The sequence below is a fragment of the Solenopsis invicta genome, chromosome 12 (assembly GCF_016802725.1).
Source record: "Solenopsis invicta isolate M01_SB chromosome 12, UNIL_Sinv_3.0, whole genome shotgun sequence".
Classification (NCBI taxonomy): domain Eukaryota; kingdom Metazoa; phylum Arthropoda; class Insecta; order Hymenoptera; family Formicidae; genus Solenopsis; species Solenopsis invicta.
In genome coordinates, this window is record NC_052675.1 from 12975708 (window position 1) to 12995896 (window position 20189).

The window sequence follows — 20189 nt, forward strand, 5'->3', positions numbered from 1 at the left end:
TGATATAAGTCTTTCCCTTTTCACGTTAATGATTCGATAAATTATCATAAAAGTTAGAACTCTTCGAGGGGCTATCAGAAGACAGAGATATTGGAGAAATTAGGAAACAAAACGAATTTTACTGAAGTATTACGAACTTTGACTGATATAACACTTTCGTTTTTCACTTTAGCGATTCGATCCATCATGATAAAAGTTAGCACTCTTCTCGGGGCTATCAGAACACAGAGAAATTGGAAAAATTTGCAAAAAAAATTTTCCTCAAATATTTCGAATTTTGATTGATATAAGTCTTTCCTTTTACACATTAATGATTCGATCCATTATCATAAAAGTTAGAACCCTTCGGGGGGCTATCAGAAGACAGTGATATTGGAGAAATTAGGAAAAAAACGAATTTTTCCGGAATATTACGAACTTTGACTGATATAACACTTTCGTTTTTCACTTTAGCGATTCGATCCATCATGATAAAAGTTAGCACTCTTCTCGGGGCTATCAGAACACAGAGAAATTGGAAAAATTTGCAAAAAAAATTATCCTCAAGTATTGCGAACTTTGACTGATATAAGTCTTTCCTTTTTCACGTTAATGATTCGATCCATTATCATAAAAGTTAGAACTCTTCGGGGGGCTATCAGAAGACAGTGATATTGGAGAAATTAGGAAAAAAACGAATTTTACTGAAATATTACGAACTTTGACTGATATAACACTTTCGTTTTTCACTTTAGCGATTCGATCCGTCATGATAAAAGTTAGCACTCTTCTCGCGGCTATCAGAACAAAGAGAAATTGGAAAAATTTGCAAAAAAAATTTTCCTCAAAAATTTCGAACTTTGACTGATATAAGTCTTTCCATTTTCACGTTAATGATTCGATCCATTACCATAAAAGTTAGAACTCTTCGGGGGGCTATCAGAAGACAGAGATATTGGAGAAATTAGGAAGAAAACGAATTTTACCGGAATATTACGAACTTTGACTAATATAACATTTTCGTTTTTCACTTTAGCGATTCGATCCATCATGATAAACGTTAGCACTCCTCTCGGGGCTATCAGAACACAGAGAAATTGGAAAAATTTGCAAAAAAAATTTTCCTCATAAGTTTCGAACTTTGACTGATATAAGTCTTCCCTTTTTCACGTTAATGATTCGATAAATTATCATAAAAGTTAGAACTCTTCGGGGAGCTATCAGAAGACAGTGATATTGGAGAAATTAGGAAAAAAACGAATTTTACTGAAATATTACGTACTTTGACTTATATAACACTTTCGTTTTTCACTTTAGCGATTCGATCCATCATGATAAAAGTTAGCACTCTTCTCGGGACTATCAGAACACAGAGAAATTGGAAAAATTTGCAAAAAAAATTTTCCTCACAGATTTCGAACTTTGACTGATATAAGTCTTTCCTTTTTCACGTTAATGATTCGATAAATTATCATAAAAGTTTGAACTCTTCGGGGGGGCTATCAGAAGACAGAGGTATTGGAGAAATTAGGAAAAAAACGTATTTTACTGAAATATTACGAACTTTGACTGATATAACACTTTCGTTTTTCACTTTAGCGATTCGATCCATCATGATAAAAGTTAGCACTCTTCTCGGGGCTATCAGAACACAGAGAAATTGGAAAAATTTGCAAAAAAAATTTTCCTGAAAAATTTCGAACTTTGACTGATATAAGTCTTTCCTTTTTCACGTTAATGATTCGATCCATTATCATAAAAGTTAGAACTCTTCGGGGGGCTATCAGAAGACAGAGATATTGGAGAAATTAGGAAAAAAACGAATTTTACTGAAATATTACGAACTTTGACTGATATAACTATTTCGTTTTTCACTTTAGCGATTCGAACCATCATGATAAAAGTTAGAACTCTTCTGGGAGCTATCAGAACACAGAGAAATAGGAGAAATTCGCAAAAAAAAATTTTCCTCAAAAATTTCGAACTGTGACTGATATAAGTCTTTCATTTTTCACGTTAGCGTTTCGATCCATTATCATAAAAGTTAGAACTCTTCGGGGGGCTATCAGAACACAGAGATATTGGAGAAATTCGCCAAAAAAATTTTCCTCAAATATTTCGAATTTTGATTGATATAAGTCTTTCCTTTTTCATGTTAACGATTCGATCCATTATCATAAAAGTTAGAACTCTTCGGGGGGCTATCAGAACACAGTGATATTGGATGAATTAAGAAAAAAACAAATTTTACTCAAATATTACAAACTTTGACTGATATAACACCTTCGTTTTTCACTTTAGCGATTCGATCCATCATGATAAAAGTTAGCACTCTTCTCGGGGCTATCAGAACACAGTTTTGATTAATCTTTACGTGATATTTCGTAAAAACTGTTGAAAGGTTGTATTAAAATCAGATCAATAATCTTCACGTTTGTAAGTTAGAGAATAAAAATAATACTCAAGTATCCATATATTTCATTGATTTTTTTTACATTATTATTATTATTATTATTATTATTATTATTATTAATATTTATTGTGCCATATTAATCGCGCGTATTGTCATTTGTAAATCATGCGTATGCATGCATATGCCATTGTAACATAATAAAAAAAGAGTCGGCGCTTTCTAGTCTCTCTACGTCCCTGCGCAGAAATCGTCCGAAATCGTCTTTCTGAATTTTACGGCCTAAACGTAGCACAGAAAACGTGATGGGTTCGAGAGGGGAGTGAAGACGAGGGTATCCATAGAGATCACATCGCCGCTTGCTCCATGTCTATCACCGCGATGCTTTCTCTCTCTAACTGAAGGCCTCAACAATTAAAGGACAATCACGCTAAAAGAGAAAGAGAGAAAGAGAGATAGAGTGAGAGAGAGAGAGAGAGAGAGTTGCGTCAAGATTTAAAAAAATTAAAAAAGCTAATTTTTTCAAAAACATAATTTGAAGACATTTAAATAATAAAGAATTATGTAAAAATAAAAAGATGGTATATTTATTCGTGGAAAGACATTTATTTCTTCTTCATCATATGATGCGATGTTAATTACAATTATTTTTTAAGTACTGCGTAAAATGAATGTTTCTTTATTAAAGAACCAATTTCTCTCTGTTACTATTAAACATCTTTTTTAAGTAAAAATATGATTGTGCAAAATATGGGCATAAACGTATTGATATGTATTAATATCGTTGTTAATGTAAATAATTCAGACTATAATAAATAAAAAATTACGCGAAAGTAGCCGTAATTAATCATTTGTGCACATTCTCGACCCCTGTTCTGGATGCAACATACGCGATACGCGTCAGATTTTATTTGCAGCAAAATGAATGTTTGCACGGACAACAACCTACATCCATTTCTCGAGAGATGGATGTGGGTTGTTGTCCGTGCTAACATCCACACTGTTTTTAACGGCGAGTTGCAAAATGGATGTGACACGTAGTTCCTATTCTGACCAGAATAGATGTGCTTCACTTGTGTACGGGAGTTTCGAAGCGTTGTAGGAAAAAGGCCGCCGTGTCCGCTCTCAGGTTCCTCTCTGCTTCCGGAAAAAAATTTTTTATGTATAATTATATATGAAATATGTTTATATATAAATATATATAAATGAATGTATAATTAATAGGGGTGTCCCAGTGAGAAATAATAATAGAATCGATATTGAATCGACATCAAAATAAAGATTTTGACGTAGAATCGATGTCGAAATCGTCACTTTAATATTGATTCGATGTCGATTCGATATCGATTCCATTGTCATTTCTCACTAGGGTGCGGGTACCCGAGATTTCAGGTTCGGTTCGAAACCTGAAAGTTTGTAAAGTTCAGGTACCCGAAAAACTTACGGGTACACGAAATTCAAGTCGGGATCCAAAATCGAAACGGAATCCCAAAATTTTGTAAATTTTGAGTACTCGGATTTAAAGTCAGGCTAAGTAGTCAGAGATCTAGATACGTTATACACTGATGTGAAAAAAAATTTTTTAATTTACGTAAAGCATTTTGTTTATATTGAATTACTAAATTTGAATATTGCAAATGAAATATTTACTTACAGTATATAAGTATTTATTCAATAAAGAATGATAATTAAATTAGTGGTTACTCCTTGTACTAAATAAATATATATTTACGTTCAAAAAAAATTTTATTGGGGCACCAAAACAAATAATTATTAAAATTTAGTAATTTTTTTCTCACATCAGTGTATAAGGTATTTAGATCTATGACTGCTTCTTAACTCGATTTCAGGAAGTCTCCGTCTATGATATGAAGTGTTTTCCAGCTACGAATACAGGCGACACTGTAAGATAGTGAATCATTTTACTTTTATTGTTTATCAATATTAAACATTTAACTAAAATAAAACCCATGGAATTAAGCTTTTCGGGACCTAATACTTTAAGGGATAATTTTGTAAATTGCATGTCTTTAATTGCACGCGCTGTCGCCTACTGTACTCGCCAGATGGCGCGACCATGCCGCAAAGGTGCGTTTCTGGAGTCGCTTCATTCGTAGAGCATTTCGTGCCGGGCGCCATATTTTTGTCGCGGCCGCGTTTGCCGACAAAGTAAATGCCGCAATTCGTGGGAATATTAGTTCAGTAGTACATTTCGTAAAGGGAAATTTTATATACACAATATCCAACAAGTGGTTGAAAATACGCGCGCGTGCTGCTCTGTGAACGATCAGAATCGCAGCGTTTGTACTTTGAAATCGAGAGCGCTTCGTATGTACATATCTGATTGAAAAGTAGCGTCGGAATCGAAGAGCACTCGCAGGTACTCTACACTGGAGCACGGTGTGTGCGGATAGCCGACAGTAGCGACAAAGAGGAGCGGAATTAGCCACGCTCGATTCTCTTTCGGTCGTGAGGCACGGTTTTCTCGTAGCTTTTCCCAAGTCTGGGAACTCCAAGTCACGCGGAGACTCACGGATACGCGATATATCGCGTATTCGCGTCCAGCAACTTCGTACCGGCGGCAGATTCGGGCGGCATAACCTTAATCTTTCGGCGATCGGCCGTTGTGCGTGTGTGCGCGTTCGTGTACGTGCGCGTGTTCCCCATTGCATTCCCCATCGCGCGAGGCGACAATGGCAATGAGCGAGGACCTCGGTTTCGCCGAGCTCTGCAGGCTATGCTCGCTCAAGAGCAGCCATCAGCTGCAGATATTCGACAAGGAAAGCGAGCAGCGGCAGCTGCTGTACAAGTTGCACTCCTGTGTGAACATAACGGTGAGTACGGACGAGGCACGACCTGCTCTGCGGCACCGTGTCATGTCGCCTGGAACGGCCGACGATTTCTCGGGGGGCTTAGGCCAAATTTTACCGCTCGACACGCAACTCTCTTATATACGAGAAGCGGCAAGCTTCGAAATCACTTAGAATTATATTACCACGTGTACGAGATTCATTACTAGTGCACAGACGTTTCTTTGTGAGAGGTAAAATTGCAAATTGCATTATTGAAAAAAAGTTTTGAAGTGTTAGGAGAAAAAAAGGTATCTATGCTAGGAATCTTGAAGGATTAAACTTGCATATACAACGTATGCACAGTTGTCTGTGCGTGACTTATTTATGAATAGCTATTGTTTTGTGCTCCAATGCACTAGTATTGAAACAATTGACATACCACTTTGAACTTTTGTGTGATTAATGTCTATTTCCAGCAATGCAAATTACTATTGATCTCAACTTATTTCTCATAAGAATTAAAAAAAAGATAAATATGACATTAAACCGAGATTAAAATTAATCTACATTTGTTGAATTTAGGTAAGTATTAAAAGAAAAGTGGAAGAAGCAAGACTAATGTCCTTTTTCACTAATGTAGATAATTTTTAATCTCAGTTTTAACTTGCTTTCTATCTTTTTCTAATTCTGAGAACTAGGAATAAAATAGTCAAGGTAAACTGAGATTAAAGTTGAATACATTGGTGCTAATGAGTCTTAAGTAATAAACGAATCAATTAATCATTCAGAGGAAATTTATTTTAAAATTCTCGTTTGCTTCCTAAGAATATCTAATATTCTTCCATCGTATGCAGAATCTTAAACTAAGATCAAAATTAATCTACATTGGTGGAAATGGACATCAATGTAGATTAACTTTATAATTTCAGTTTAACTTATTTTTTATCTATTTCTAGCTTTAAAAAGTAAAAAAAAGATGAAGATATGTTAGACTGAGGTTATCGTTAATAAGGGATTATTTCTTGTGTTTTTCTATGTGCCTCTACGGCGTGGTCGAAGATAATGGACGTGCACACTTCATTGTACTGAGAATAACGTTTAATACTTTTATTAAAACGATGATTTTTCTGGTTGTTATTTTAGCATCTACTTTCTTTTGTTATTATTTCTTCATAATGGGAAGTTTGAAAAAAAGACTGAAGAGTTAAGCTAAGAGTTTGATTGCAAAGAATTTTAAAGTCAGATTTACAATTTCACAATATATGGTTTTAATTTTTAATCAGTGGAAAACATGAAATCATTTTGTTGCAGGTAGGAAAAGAGGATGATCTGCCTAAAAATATCTGTCAGAGATGTATCTACAAGCTAGATATGTTCTACGAATTTCGTCACAGCTGCTTAGCCACAGAGAAAGTATTGAAGAATTACGTAGAGTCCTTGAAGAACATTGTTACACTTAACAATCAGGTAAGTAAAAGTTTTCTTCCCATCAGCTTTTTAAACGTTTTTTAAATATTTATGTTTTATTATAACGGTTTTTTACATATTTAAAAAACATTGTTGATTGGATCTATATAGGATTATATTAAATTCCATAGAATTTTTAATTATAATGGAAAGAAGTCTTAAATGACTATTGAAAACCAACTACTTATCTATAAGAGTATAATGAAACCAATTTGGACCCACAGAATTCAAGTTTGGGGTACTGCTTTAAATTCTAACATTAAAATATTATAACGTTTTCAATCCAAAATTCTTCGAATTATAGTTAACGCGTCTTGGTTTGTGTCACTAACAAAACCTTGCACAAAGACTTAGAAATGATTACAGTTAAAGAAGAGATAAGAAAAATTGCGAAAAACAAATTGAGATTGCAGTCAGATTAATCAAACACCTTATACTCAATCTTATTAGACGCAAAGGAAAAATTCCACAGAATTTGACTGTATAATTTATTAGTCTTCATTAGGTATGTGCCAATGGGCATACCGTATCTATGTCTGATTGTAAAACACAAGTTACTCATTGTTCTGAATGTGACAGATTGTAACGATATAGCAAGGTAAAAAAAAATGCGCCTGTTGAAATGCTTGCGATCCCTGGACGCCCTCCCTCGTCCAGACAGAAGGACCACGGGGTTTTAGTTGGTAGGAGGTCCGACATAACTTTCCCCTCTCCCCGAGAAGGGAGGGTATCCATGATGGATTTTCTCATGTAAAAAAAAGGTTAAAAAAAATTGTAGCAAATATATTGTGATATCCCGATACTTAAGAAGATCACGTATATTCGGATTTCGATTCTCCAATTATGTGCTACAGGTCTTCAATCTTCTGTACAATATTTGGTAATATTACATTGATATTACTAGAATAATAATGCCAATTGTGGAATAATTTGTTTCCATGTTATTGCATGTGAAGATCACTAATTTCGTCTCAGCTGAACATAAAGACAAAATTGATAAAACGGGATTTGTTTTGTTTAACGAGTGTGGCAAAGTACATAATTTTTGTCCAATTTTATGACAGTTGAGCTATTATACTGAGCTATATTATCTGCGTATGAAATGGTGCGAGTCTTTTTCATGACTTTGTAAAAATGTGCCGCAACATGAAGCAACTTTATGTTGATGCATGTAGCTGCTTGTCTCGTGCGTAAAATACTTCAGGCAATGTCCCAGCATGTATTTTCTCTTTTCTCTTTCTTACAATGATTTCGTAATGTATCCAGCGATACTCATTGTCAGTATTTTTCCAAAGATGCTGCAACTGTTCTTTAGAATTTTATTTAAATTTTCTGAAGTGGAATAGTAGAGTGGACTATTATAGTTTTATTATTCACTTATTGCAGAGTATTCAATTATTTCGAGGGTTTACTTCTTTTTAAAGAGGTTGTGGACTCTTTAAATTCTTTGAAGTGGAATCTCACTCTAAAGAATGAAAATTTAACTAGTTTTGAAAAAGAGTGATTGAATTTCACTCCAAAGAATTTAGAGAAGAATTACTGAATAAATAAAACTAAAATTAGAGTAGCATCAATGACACGAGGAGTATCGCTAGAGGTGCATATCTTTCCTTCTTCCGCACTTCTGGTAGCGGCACGCTATATACGAGAAGAACAGGATCGGTCGGCCGGGAGCATGGGTCCTGTCGGATGATGGGTCACAAGGTGGCGAAGGGGGGGAGGGGGAGGAAACGCGCGCAGGGGCGTCGCTGATCGGTAGCTAGAGGTGCTCGGGTCTCCCGCTGACCCCCCTTTCCGTGTCTGCTGCACCCGGCAGCGTGCGATCTCAATAATTCCACCCTCGCGTACGCAACGGAGACGTCGACGGGAGGTGAGGAGAAACAAATAGGAGGAGGAGAAAAAGAGAGAGAAAGGGGAGAACGAGAGAGAGAGAGAGAGAGAGAGAGAGAGAGAGAGAGTGAATGTGTAGGTGTGTGTGCAACGACCGACGTCGCGACGTCTATTGATCGGCGCGTCGCGACCGCGAGACGCGTCGTGCGCACGGAAAGCGAAAGTCGCAGTGTACTCCTTTCTTTAACGTCTCATCTGCCTCCTCTACTCCCTTTCCCCTCCTGTCTGCTTCTGCAACTTATTTCTCTTCCACCTGCCGCGTTCCTTTTCTCGTTCTCCCATCACGTAACACCTCTATTTCCTTCTCAATTTCGCTGCTTTTGTTTCATCTTTCTTCATCTCCTTTTTGTGCTCAGTATTTTTATTTATGGAGTTTATCTATTTATTTTTGTGTTATTTGATGGTCTGTTTCATCTGTTTGTCAAGAGAGATTCATATTTATGACATCGTATCAGATTTGTACACTAAAAAAAAAAAGATTTTGTTGAAATATATATTAAAATGTTTAGTCCGATGCGATCAACTAAAAATTAAATTGAATGAACAATTATTTAATTATACAAAAAAAGATATAGTTCATGCATGTCAACCATTTTTTAATTTTTTAAATCAAGAATTAATTCCCCTGGGATAGTATACCAAATCTTTTTTGACCCAGACAGAATTTTATTCTCAAATTCCTCCGAACAAATTTTGATTTTTATTACATAATGGTTTTAACCTTTGAGGTTTGGCAACTATTTAATAATGTAAGAACAGATATTGAAAAGTAATCTTGAATTTCTTTAGATTATTTGAAAGCCTGGAATAATGAAACAGTTGAGCTGGACTAAAAAGACCCAGTGTTAAGGATTAACTAAAGTTAATTTAACATTTAATTGAATGTATCGGATTAAATATTTTAATTTTTCAACAAATTTTTCTCTAATGTAATAGCTGCAGATGCAGAAGTGTATCGCGACGTCTCTTATCACTAGCATTTTAGATACACGTTCTTTACAAATGTACGCATTTGTGTATCATGTTCTGAAAGGACTTTGTCAAAGAACACGGCATAAATCCCATTCCAACCTCCTTTCGCTTCTCCGTCTTCTTTTGGTCCGATCCTCATCTCTTTCCCAGCGCAACCCGCTCTTCCCTGTCGATCCGGCAATCCTAGGCACAGGTGCAACATGAGTTGCTGGGCTCGCGCGCGCACCTCCGAGAAACCTGTTTCGAAACCCGGGATACCCCGACGAGATCGACGCAGTCTCGTTACGTGGGTGACTCTCTTTCTCTCTCTCTCTCTCTCTCTCTCTCTCTCTCCCTCCCTCCGGCGCGGCGTTCCGGAATATCGGCGGCGGCGGCGGCGGTAGCGGCGAAGGGCAGTGCGACGAAGAGGGTCACGAGACGACGTTCTCGTCGTCCCTGGCGTCTCTCCCATGAATCGCTCCCGTGTCGCGGACATGTGCGCGCGCGCGAGCGCGCGCAAGTTCTGTCTCCTTCTCCTCTCTCCCTTCTTCCAGGATCTCACCCTCTCTCTCTCGCTCTCTCAATGTCAGTGTCAAGGTCAGCGGGCCGACGCACTGGTCGCGGAGCGCCGCTGCCGCCGCCGTCGCCGCCGCCGCCACCACCACCACCGCCACCGCCACCACTGCTGCACCGCACACAACGGCGGCGATGCTCTCCTCACGCATCTTCGATATCGTTCGCCGATAGTTCGCGTACGTGTATGTACGCGGAACGGAGAGAAAGGGAAGAGGGAATCGAGCAGACAGGACAGGCAGAAGCGAGCCGTGCAAACGAGATCGCGTATATCGCTGGCACCCCCACGCGGCACCCTTAACGCCGCCGCGAGACCAGCCGCTCCGTTCCTCATCGGTCTCTCGTGTCTCGCTTCCTCCGGTGCGATCTCACGTTCGCCGCATTCCGGGGATATCCGCCCGGTATATCGTAACGCGTCGCGTTGCTGCGCGTCGTCGGTTATCCTCCGGCGCGCCGGCGGTCCCCTTCTCCCTCAGATTTTTCTTTCCTCGCCCCGCATTTTTTTTCTTTCTCTTCGTCCCTCTCCCTCGCGTATCTACCTCTATCGGTCTCCGTTACATCTCCCAGCCTCCCCGTCTCTCTCTTTCTCCTGCGATCCCTCTCATAGTAGCGACTAGCGCGGTACACTCCGCGAGAGTGATACACACGAATCATCGCCCCGCGCGCATACACATAAACACACACCTTCTGTTCCTCCCTGCCGATCGGTTGGCCGACGGGCCGGCCGGCCCTGTTCTCCTCTCTCTGTGTTGCTTCCCAATTGCCTCCTCTCTGTTGCACCCTTGGGCGCGCTACGCAGGTCGGTGCATTCCGCGGGGAACCTCCGCTCGGCATCGTTTGTATCGCGCGTCGCTCCGTCCGTGTGTCACCGGCTCCTCTGCCTTACTTCTTTCTTCCCACCCCCGTCATCTTCTCACACACATACACACACATATCTCCCTCTTTCTGTCTTTCCTCCTTTGAACCCTCTCTCTCTCTCTCTCTCTCTCTCTCTCTCTCTTTCTGTCTCTTCGTCCTCTCCCCTCCCCCCTTCACCTGCGGTTCCGTCTTTCTTTCCTCTCTTTCTTCTCTCCAAGTCCGACGGCGAGGGAAACGTCTCCCCGGCCGTCTCGCGCTTATCCCCTCCGCACGCCGTCGGCTGCTTTTTTTTCGCCTCTTTGTCCTTGCATCCTCCCGCGCCGAGAATCGGCGGCGGCGGCGGCTGCGGCGGCTGCCAGCTTCGCGGCTCTCTCTCGCCTTGTGAACCCGCGATATTCTTTCTCGTACGGGTTGCGAAAAAATATTTGCAAAAACGTAAATTCTTCGCGTGCTGAACCCGCGGACGCGCATGTCAGTGTTAAGCGTTTGTATATTGAGTGAACTTTCTCATCAAAGTGTGCCGGTTATTGTCGCATCCTGAATTATTCGAGTTTCTAGTGCTTCACCTTGCCGAAAATGAACACCAGGCCTTCATCATCGTCGTCGTCGTCGTTACCGTTGTCATCGTTGCTTTTCCGCTGCGCGCGATCGATGCTGTGATAAAAAAATCTGAATTATACGATCTTTTTTGGAAAGCCGCCTCTCTCTCCGATCGAAAGTGCTCTCTTTTTGGCTCTTTGATTCCGGAGCTCAACGGTCTTTTTTGGAACGTGGATTGGTCTCCGTTAGTGCGTGGTAAGCTCCAAAAAGACGGGTGCCCGTTTCATGAGGACGATCGACTCGCGCGATGGCTCCTTTCTCCTTGTCCTTTCTCCTTCCGGAAATCTTGCTCTTCGACCATTATTGCATATTGTTCTATTTCTTTTAGATTTCTTTGCTCGTTCCATTTAGAAATCATTTTCCAAAAACACAGAAATGATTCTTTTTTTTTTAAGATATTGCGATCCCCATTTGACACTACAAATGCTTCGAAGCACTTTTTGATCGATCAATTCATAAAATTTATTGCTTTGATTGGTTAATTGAATCCCCTTTATCATGAGCTATAATTATTAATAATCTATTAGATTAAGAACAAAAGATACATTGCTCAGCGAATTACAATGACGATCATTTAGATCATCTTCGGAGTCGCTTCCTTAACGCGCGTGATAGCTTTTCTCATTGTTCTTTCCTCCGAGGGACTTTGACGAAGCGTTAGCGTGCACTGGCGACGAGAGGGGGATACTAAAATCCGCATTTACACTGTTCTGGATCATTACATGAAGGAAATGATTGGAAACACGATGGATACATTGTTAATAATACCAAATTAACATTTTACGATAAACATTTTAAAAGAAGTGCAATAATGTAGTTGATAGTAGTAATACGAACTAGGTGCGTAATTTTGAAGCACTGATGTCGGTCGATAGACTACGACGAGATACAACTTAAAAAAAAAAAAAAAAAACTATGACAATTTTTTAACAATTTTATCTTGTGTCTTTTATCTATAACAAGAAATTGTAATTTTAATCATTTTTATAAAAAGATTCTGGTCTATGTATTGTATATACGAATTTCCGGATCTTTGTAAAGCCATCTTTGATGCGCCGTTCTCGTGTCAGACGACGATTTGACGCCATAGAGGACGATACATAATCGAGACGAGTCGAGTTTTCGCGTGTCTCCATTACAAACTTGTATTCACAATTACATTTTAAAATAAATTAACATTTTGAATGTTGTGACATGTGACACTGACTGAATCCATTTATTTAGAAAATACAGCTATATTTTAGCGAGTTACACGCCGTATCGATAAAACAAGAAAATAAAACAACCGAGCTTGATGAAAGTTATATCTATTCTCTGTTAGATTTTTGTGAAGTTTAATTTAAGAACCATGTGTGGTATTTGTTAAATAAGAAATTGTTAAATAAGACTTGATTATTGCACAACGTGTACTCAAGGAACGATTCGAATTTAGGGTACGGACAAGGACAAGATGTCAAACGGCGCGCAGCAGCAGCATGCGAATTACGCAGAAACGCATACTTCGGCACATGCGGCATTGCAGCAGCACATGGCCCAGCAAGCCGCTCAAGCGAGGCTGGCTGGACCTGGACCGCATGCGGCCCCGCAGCCACCAAATCCCACGTTTACTTTGCCAGACGACGGACTGGGTTACGATGATGGAGTAAGAGTGCTGCGTTCTATCGGAACATGGTAAATGTTTTTTTTTCCTTTTTGGAGTATTATGTTCCAGAAGTAAGATCATTCGCTGAGAACATTCTTGAGATTACCCGATTGCAATTTTTAATACCTGGCGATCTACGATCTTCACAAATGTCAGTGATAGAAGAGAAATATTTGACTGTAAAAAAAAAGAAATATTTCTCAAAGCGTTTTCTATAATTTTCTCAACATTAAAATCTTATTTTATATTTTGAAACAATGTGATCGATTATTTTTCTCGTTGGATTCCGCATAATTATATTTTTATTAGTTTCCAGAACAGAAGGTATTGTTACAACATGATAATTATTGATTGTTACTTTGCAGGTCATCGGATTATTCTGCCGCAATGCGGCCTAGTATGATGCCGGCATTTCCTGGAGCGGATCAACAGTTTGCAAGAAGTGCACCGGCGATAAATCAACCATTACGAACGACGACGACGAACAGTGTGAGTGTTCGCCCGGGTTCTGTTTCGAAGGCGACCAACACTGGCGAACCGACGACGAAAGCATTTGCCTGCACTGTATGCGGTAAGGGGCTCGCCCGTAAGGATAAACTCGTCATACACATGCGTATACATACTGGGGAGAAACCATATTCATGTGAGGTTTGCGGTAAGTGAGAAAATCATTGGATATATTTGATTGAAATTATTAAAAATTGCATCTTTGATTTACGATATGTAAAAAGAAACAATTGAACGAATAAAGAGCTTGATGCGCGTTGCAGGTAAAGCTTTTGCGCGTCGAGATAAATTGGTCATCCATATGAACAAACTCAGACATAGACCCGGTGTTTCGCCTCTTTCGGCGCCCACTACACCAAGATCCGATCAACATCAGCAGCAACAACAGCAACAGCAGCAGCAACAACAACAGCAGCAGCAAGCGCAACAACAACAATCGTCTCGCCAAGAAAGTATTCATAAACTGAAGGAGGAGCCTGTGAGTTGGGCCTGCGAACTATGTGGGCGATCACTCGCTACCAGAGAGGAATGGACGCAACACGCTCGGTTAGTATCTCTTTATTTTTGATGTCTATATATCTAAATTTTTATTTAATTTTTATAACTGATCAATCGCAGATCTCATTTGGAGGTGGCTGTGCCGCCACAACATGCCGCTCCATATTTCCCAGGATCTGCCCCGCCGCCACAATCCTACGCTGCCGAGAGGAATTTTTGTTTAATGTGTCGCGCCGACTTTACGGATAAAGCCGAGTTTATGTTCCATATACGTACACATTGCGAACACGGGCAACCATCGGGCGGTAAACAAAGCGGCGGAGATGCCGCGACAGCCGAACTTATTGCCAGAGGACTCGTCGATCCTTCCGGATTATGCAGCTAGAATTACTCTCTTCCCTGTCACTACGTACCGTCGATTTGTGTCTTACCATAGTACAAGTTTTCTGCTCCACTTCGACCAGAAACTTTCGCATAGAGTGTCATGCATATTGTGATTGTAATGATATATATATATACACCAACTTATCGATAACAGATACACAGTGATTGTAATGATATATATATATACACCAACTTATCGATAACAGATACACAGTAGCATATTCGTTAACGATAAATAATAATAAATGATAATGTTAGTACGGCATTTACTGAAGAATTAAGTTTGATAATTCTGTACAACTGTGATTATTTTCTAATATATTTTTATTAGAGTCTTTTGTACATGTCATTTATGACTGAAGATGCTTTAGAGATATTATGCATTAAGTTTGATCATTACTTTACACGGTTTAAAAACTGCTGGAAAAGTTTATCTAATATTTTTCAAGAAGGTAATAGTCTTGGCAAGCTGATTTAAGACAAGATATTAAAGAAGTAGCATTTTACGCACTTTGTAGCAAATACATATCATCAGAGCAGAGTTACGTAAAAGAATTATTTTCAGGAATACTCTACTGTGTATCTTGAGGCGAATTTTACGTTATTGAGAAAAAGAAGTTTTAGGTACTGTCACGATATTGTGTTACGGTAAGAAAATGCACTATTGTGTCGGTATTTAAAAGCTATTACTTAATAGTATACGTTCCTACATAGTTAGCTTTTTGCTATTTGTAGGTACTAGTAGACCTATTCTGTAACTTTTTAATATAACGTGTAAGTTTTATTCACGCTATCAGAATCGGGACTAGATTTTGGCATCCGAAGTAAACGAGAAAAATACAATCTTTTATTAACAAAAATTTTTTTTACAATATGGCGTAATTTACCACGCCATAAAATATAGTAAGATATATAAATTAATTTGTGGTATTCAATATTTTACATATAAGTTACATACGGAATGTATAAATGTACATTACAAACGAACGAAATTCTTAAAAATGTCTTAAAATTAAATATATTTGTAAGTTACACAAGTACATTAAATTTAACGTATCTGTAACTGAAAAGTATATATGTAAAACACAGGAATTTTTTTTTTTTTATTTAAAGTAATACTCTTCGTACTTTGGTAGTTGCAAAATCATTACAATTATTCTTTCAAAATTTATACATATTTTCTACAGATGCTTATATATATTTTATTTTTTATACATATTTAATTTTTGATTGAAAGGATTTCTATAGTTGACATTTTTTTTACATGTTATTAAAAAGTGTTAAATATTTTTTTTGTTAACTTTAATTTATACTAGAATTTTTATATGAAACCGTTGTTATATCACAATAAATAAAAATCATTTTTGACTTTTGAACTACTCTAAGTTCGGATAAGATTCAATTAAAGAATAATTATGAATTAGTTTTAAAATATCTAAAATAAAAATAATTTTATGCTAGGAAGTATTGATATTACATGCTGTTTAAATCGCAAAATTTCAAAAGAAATTTTATTTGCATTTAGATTATTTACACATTTTAAATTTATATTGCCACTTCTACATCTGTGTTTAAATATTCTAGATAAGGCAAATGCTTTATTCGCCTTATTCTAGTTCTGGTTCTGTACAATATAGATACAATAATTCAGTTGTGCTTAAATTCTTTCAAAATTCAGCTTTATTTGTTGATTGTTTATATTTTGTTTGATTAATAATTATATTAATGGCTATATTTTATATAAGAAGTACGTTATATTTGAGCATGACTAATATAAAAATCTCATTAAAATTTCATTAAAAATGTTTTATTAAAATCTTGACTTTAGAATATAGCAAGATATGAGTTTAAGTTATATTATTATATCTATATAGCGTGAATAAAGCCTAAAAGTAACCATATAGTTGCATAAAGCATACACATACAAAGACCGATTAATGATATATACAGGATACCATATTGTTGCATTATTTAAATTAGAATTAGATTTAGGCTTTGGTTTACTTGACACTACAAAGCATTCTTCAAAACATTCTTTGATTGACCAATTTGCAAAATTCTTTGTCCCGATTGGTTAATCAAACGCTTCGAAGCATTGTAGCGTCAAGTGTGTCTTAGCCTTAAATAGTTACACTTAAAAAGTTACAAAATGGGCCTGTAGTAGTATGTACTTTTTGATGTACAGGTTTGTTCTCAATGCTATTATATTTTTTTATATGTATATGTATGTTTTAAATTGCAACGTTATAATTTAGAGAATTTATTATTTTGATAGCATATCGTTTTTTTTATCTAGATTTTAATCTCAATAAGAAAATAACTTGTACTGTCGATTACAGATCTGTCTATAATTTGGAAAATTAATTATGCTTGATACAAAATGATTAAATTTATAGAATGATTCATCTAATGTAACTAGTTTTAATTATTTAACTATATGCTTTAACTATATTTTTATGCGAGAAAAGATCTGAAACTAAAATCGTGTGATTTTAAAGGAGACATCTTATAGTTGGCTTATACTTTATATTAAAATAACTTTCATAAAAAGAATCAAATTATAAAAAATATATGTATATAATATTACATATATTTTATTTCGAAAATGTAAAAAAAGTTTTTAATTTTTCTTTTGGCGATATTATCTAAATTATCGAACTGGATGAATCATCTTTTATAATTCATTATGTTTTAAATATTTTCATTATATTTGTCAAGTACTCGTTGACTATTCTCTTACATATGTTACACGTTAAATCATCGTTATTTAGTGATTTGGACTATACGTTTTGCAAAACTTTGTGAATTTCCAAAGACAGTGGATTGAATTTTTTATCAACTTGTATACCAAGCGTGAATCGCTTATATATAAATATCGGCGATTGGTCATGTTTTTAAAAATGAAGCTTTCCTTAAAGACAAAGTTTAATTAACGATGAACTATAATTTGAAGTGTTTTGAATTTCATCAATTTCTATTTACATTTCTCAAAGAATTTTTTGTAGTAAGTAACTTTTTATAATATAATATTATATACATTGTAATATAATATTATATTTAAAATGAACTTCAAATATTCGAAATCTTAATATTTATTATTAATTGATTTTTAGAATTTTTTACAAGAAGAATTTTTTAATTGACATTTTCTTACTGCGGTACGATTATTCTTTATTATTACGATTATCCTTGGAATCTCAATTATCAGTACTTAATCAAGGACGTTCGAGATTTATTCTTAGTTATTATGAATATGGAGAATGCAAAGAATTTCTTATATGATTAATCATGAATCATCTATATTTTATGCGTTTTTCATTATGAAAAATATGAAAAGAGTTTCTACTTTTTAATTTTTCTTCTGTGTTATGCCTAGATTTTGGACAATGATTATGTGCAGATCGGCAAATATAACTTCGTTGTTTTATCGGGAAGGAAAAACATATACACAAATGTATCTGTTATTCGCAACGGTAAATTAGCGACAATAATGAAGTTCCAGTTTCGCTGGAAGCTAAGTACGCGCGTCAACATATTAGCAAAGACTCAGGCGTCTTAATTGTGGGTTTGCATTGTGAACAAACTATATCTTCCAGAAGAAGCCGATAGGATTCGCTTATTACAGCGCTTAAAGCTTCCTCTCTCGTCTCCTTAGAATAGTTCTCTAAGATAAGCCAGTAAAATGCGCTAAGAACGCGAGACTGCCGTGCCTCCTGCCTCACGTACAAATCCGCTTCCGGGTTGTTTTCCACTTCGACGGTCGCTTCATGGGACGACCGTGCCTCTGCGATGATATAAAAATCAAAAGTCGGAGCCTAACGCTGAGCGTATATTTTGTGTAATGTAACATTTACAACTATGTCACTAGAGGTATAATCACCGCGACAATAGCGATTGTCTTAGACTATCGTACGCCTGACGAGCAATTGCGGGAACGTCCCGAGTCTTCACCCAAACTTATATTTTTTAGCGTAGTGAGATTAATGAATAGTCCTACTGGCCGTGAAGCTAACTTTTTTTTTTATACTTTACGACGCTCGTCTGCATCACGCGCGCCGTACTGTCTTTTCCCGTGCGTATTGAGACGAAAGTGCAATCAAATTTGAATCAAGGTTGCCTCTTGATTGGAGTCAATCACTGTTTGCAATTTAGGAGAAATAAATAATTAACACTCGCCTACAAATCGATCACGATCAAGACTAACATTAGTAGCGTTCGATAGAGAACATTAGTAATTATATACTTGAGCCAGCATGCGGGAATAGAAAAAACGCCGATTACACGCTTTAATGTACCGTTCAATGTAAGCGTGAGAGTGTACGCAGGCATTTATAATTTACATTTCTTTAAGATTTTTTTTTTTTATATGAGCGAAAGAGAGAAAAAGAAAAGTTAAACGCGATACGTAACGTTCCCGTGCGTTGAGGATTTGGAGGAACAGATGCAAGAATAGTGCCTTTTCTCTGGGACTTATTCACGCCATCGTCATCATTTTTAAAATTTCACGTGTTGGGGAGGCACACCGGCATAAATAAAACATTGATATAAGTTAGTTACTTAGGTAAGACGGCGTTTATTTTTAGTTTTATCCTTCTGTTATTGAGGAGAGTGAACGTTCGATGCCACACTGCCTCTACAGCAGCTGTTTTAGACTACTTTTATACTGTTGATGTCATGCGCAGCTAATCAGAGTCTGTATATTACTGCCATAATTATATACGAAACGAAATGTATACTCAATATACCTTTATAAATAAAACACGACTGAAAAGAATAATGTCGCATTTATTGCCGTCGTGCTCGACGGATGTGTTGATCTCCTTAACGCGTAAGATTTATTCGATAAAGTCGGTAATGCGAATTTCGAATGACAATGTTGTAATGCGTTTTCTCGGGCGGACAATGTCGGGGTGACCTGAAATATCGGAGCGGCAATTGCATTTCTTTCTGCCCACCTAAGGTTGCCGAGTTCCTCCGATGCAGGCCCGTTCGCCTTGCTGGATCGCGCCGCGCCCGTGTTATGGCCAGCAATAATAATGGCTAGCGAACCGGCTCGACTTCGTCGCATTTTTATTTCCTCGCCCTTGTCGAGACCCCTGCTTCCTCGCGCGCACGATGGCGTGGTGCATTCGCATTATCACTCGCGAGCCTGGATAATAAGGTAATCGCTCCTTTGTCCCTCCTTTCTTCCGTTTCTGCCGGTAATTCATGCCGTCGTCTTTTATGGAACGAGACACGACGAAACGCTATTTTTATGATACGTTATAGCGGATAATTATATGCATTTAAGTATATACATACTAACTTCAAATTAATTCAATAAAGAATATTTTTATTAAAATAAGAATTAATAGTATAAATAAAATATTCCAAATAAGAAATAGTTCAAAAAATATCTTGCTTGCTCCCTTTTCATGAATTTTTTACTTATATAGAGATATACTTACACATTATTAGTTTTTAAAATAATTATTTTATGTTACTCGTCGCTTAATTTGAATTTTATGTTACTCGTAAAACGAGAAAGAAAGAAACGTGTCTTTTAATTCGTTAATACGAAAAAAATATATCTTTATTATTAAATTCAAACTTATTTTGTTACAATACATGTATTAAATAAATTTAAATACAATTGTGA

General features: G+C 37.0%; 1 protein-coding gene across 1 annotated transcript; it reads left to right on the plus strand.

The window, feature by feature from the left end:
- The first annotated feature begins 4556 nt into the window (after positions 1-4556).
- On the plus strand, positions 4557-16961 carry LOC105198185 (zinc finger protein 467). Its single transcript, XM_039455851.1, has 7 exons — positions 4557-5223; positions 6493-6648; positions 12953-13191; positions 13528-13817; positions 13933-14215; positions 14288-14705; positions 14758-16961. The coding sequence occupies exons 1-6, from the start codon at positions 5083-5085 to the stop codon at positions 14550-14552; spliced, it is 1374 nt and encodes a 457-aa protein (XP_039311785.1). The 5' UTR covers positions 4557-5082; the 3' UTR covers positions 14553-14705; positions 14758-16961.
- Positions 16962-20189: the final 3228 nt, after the last annotated feature.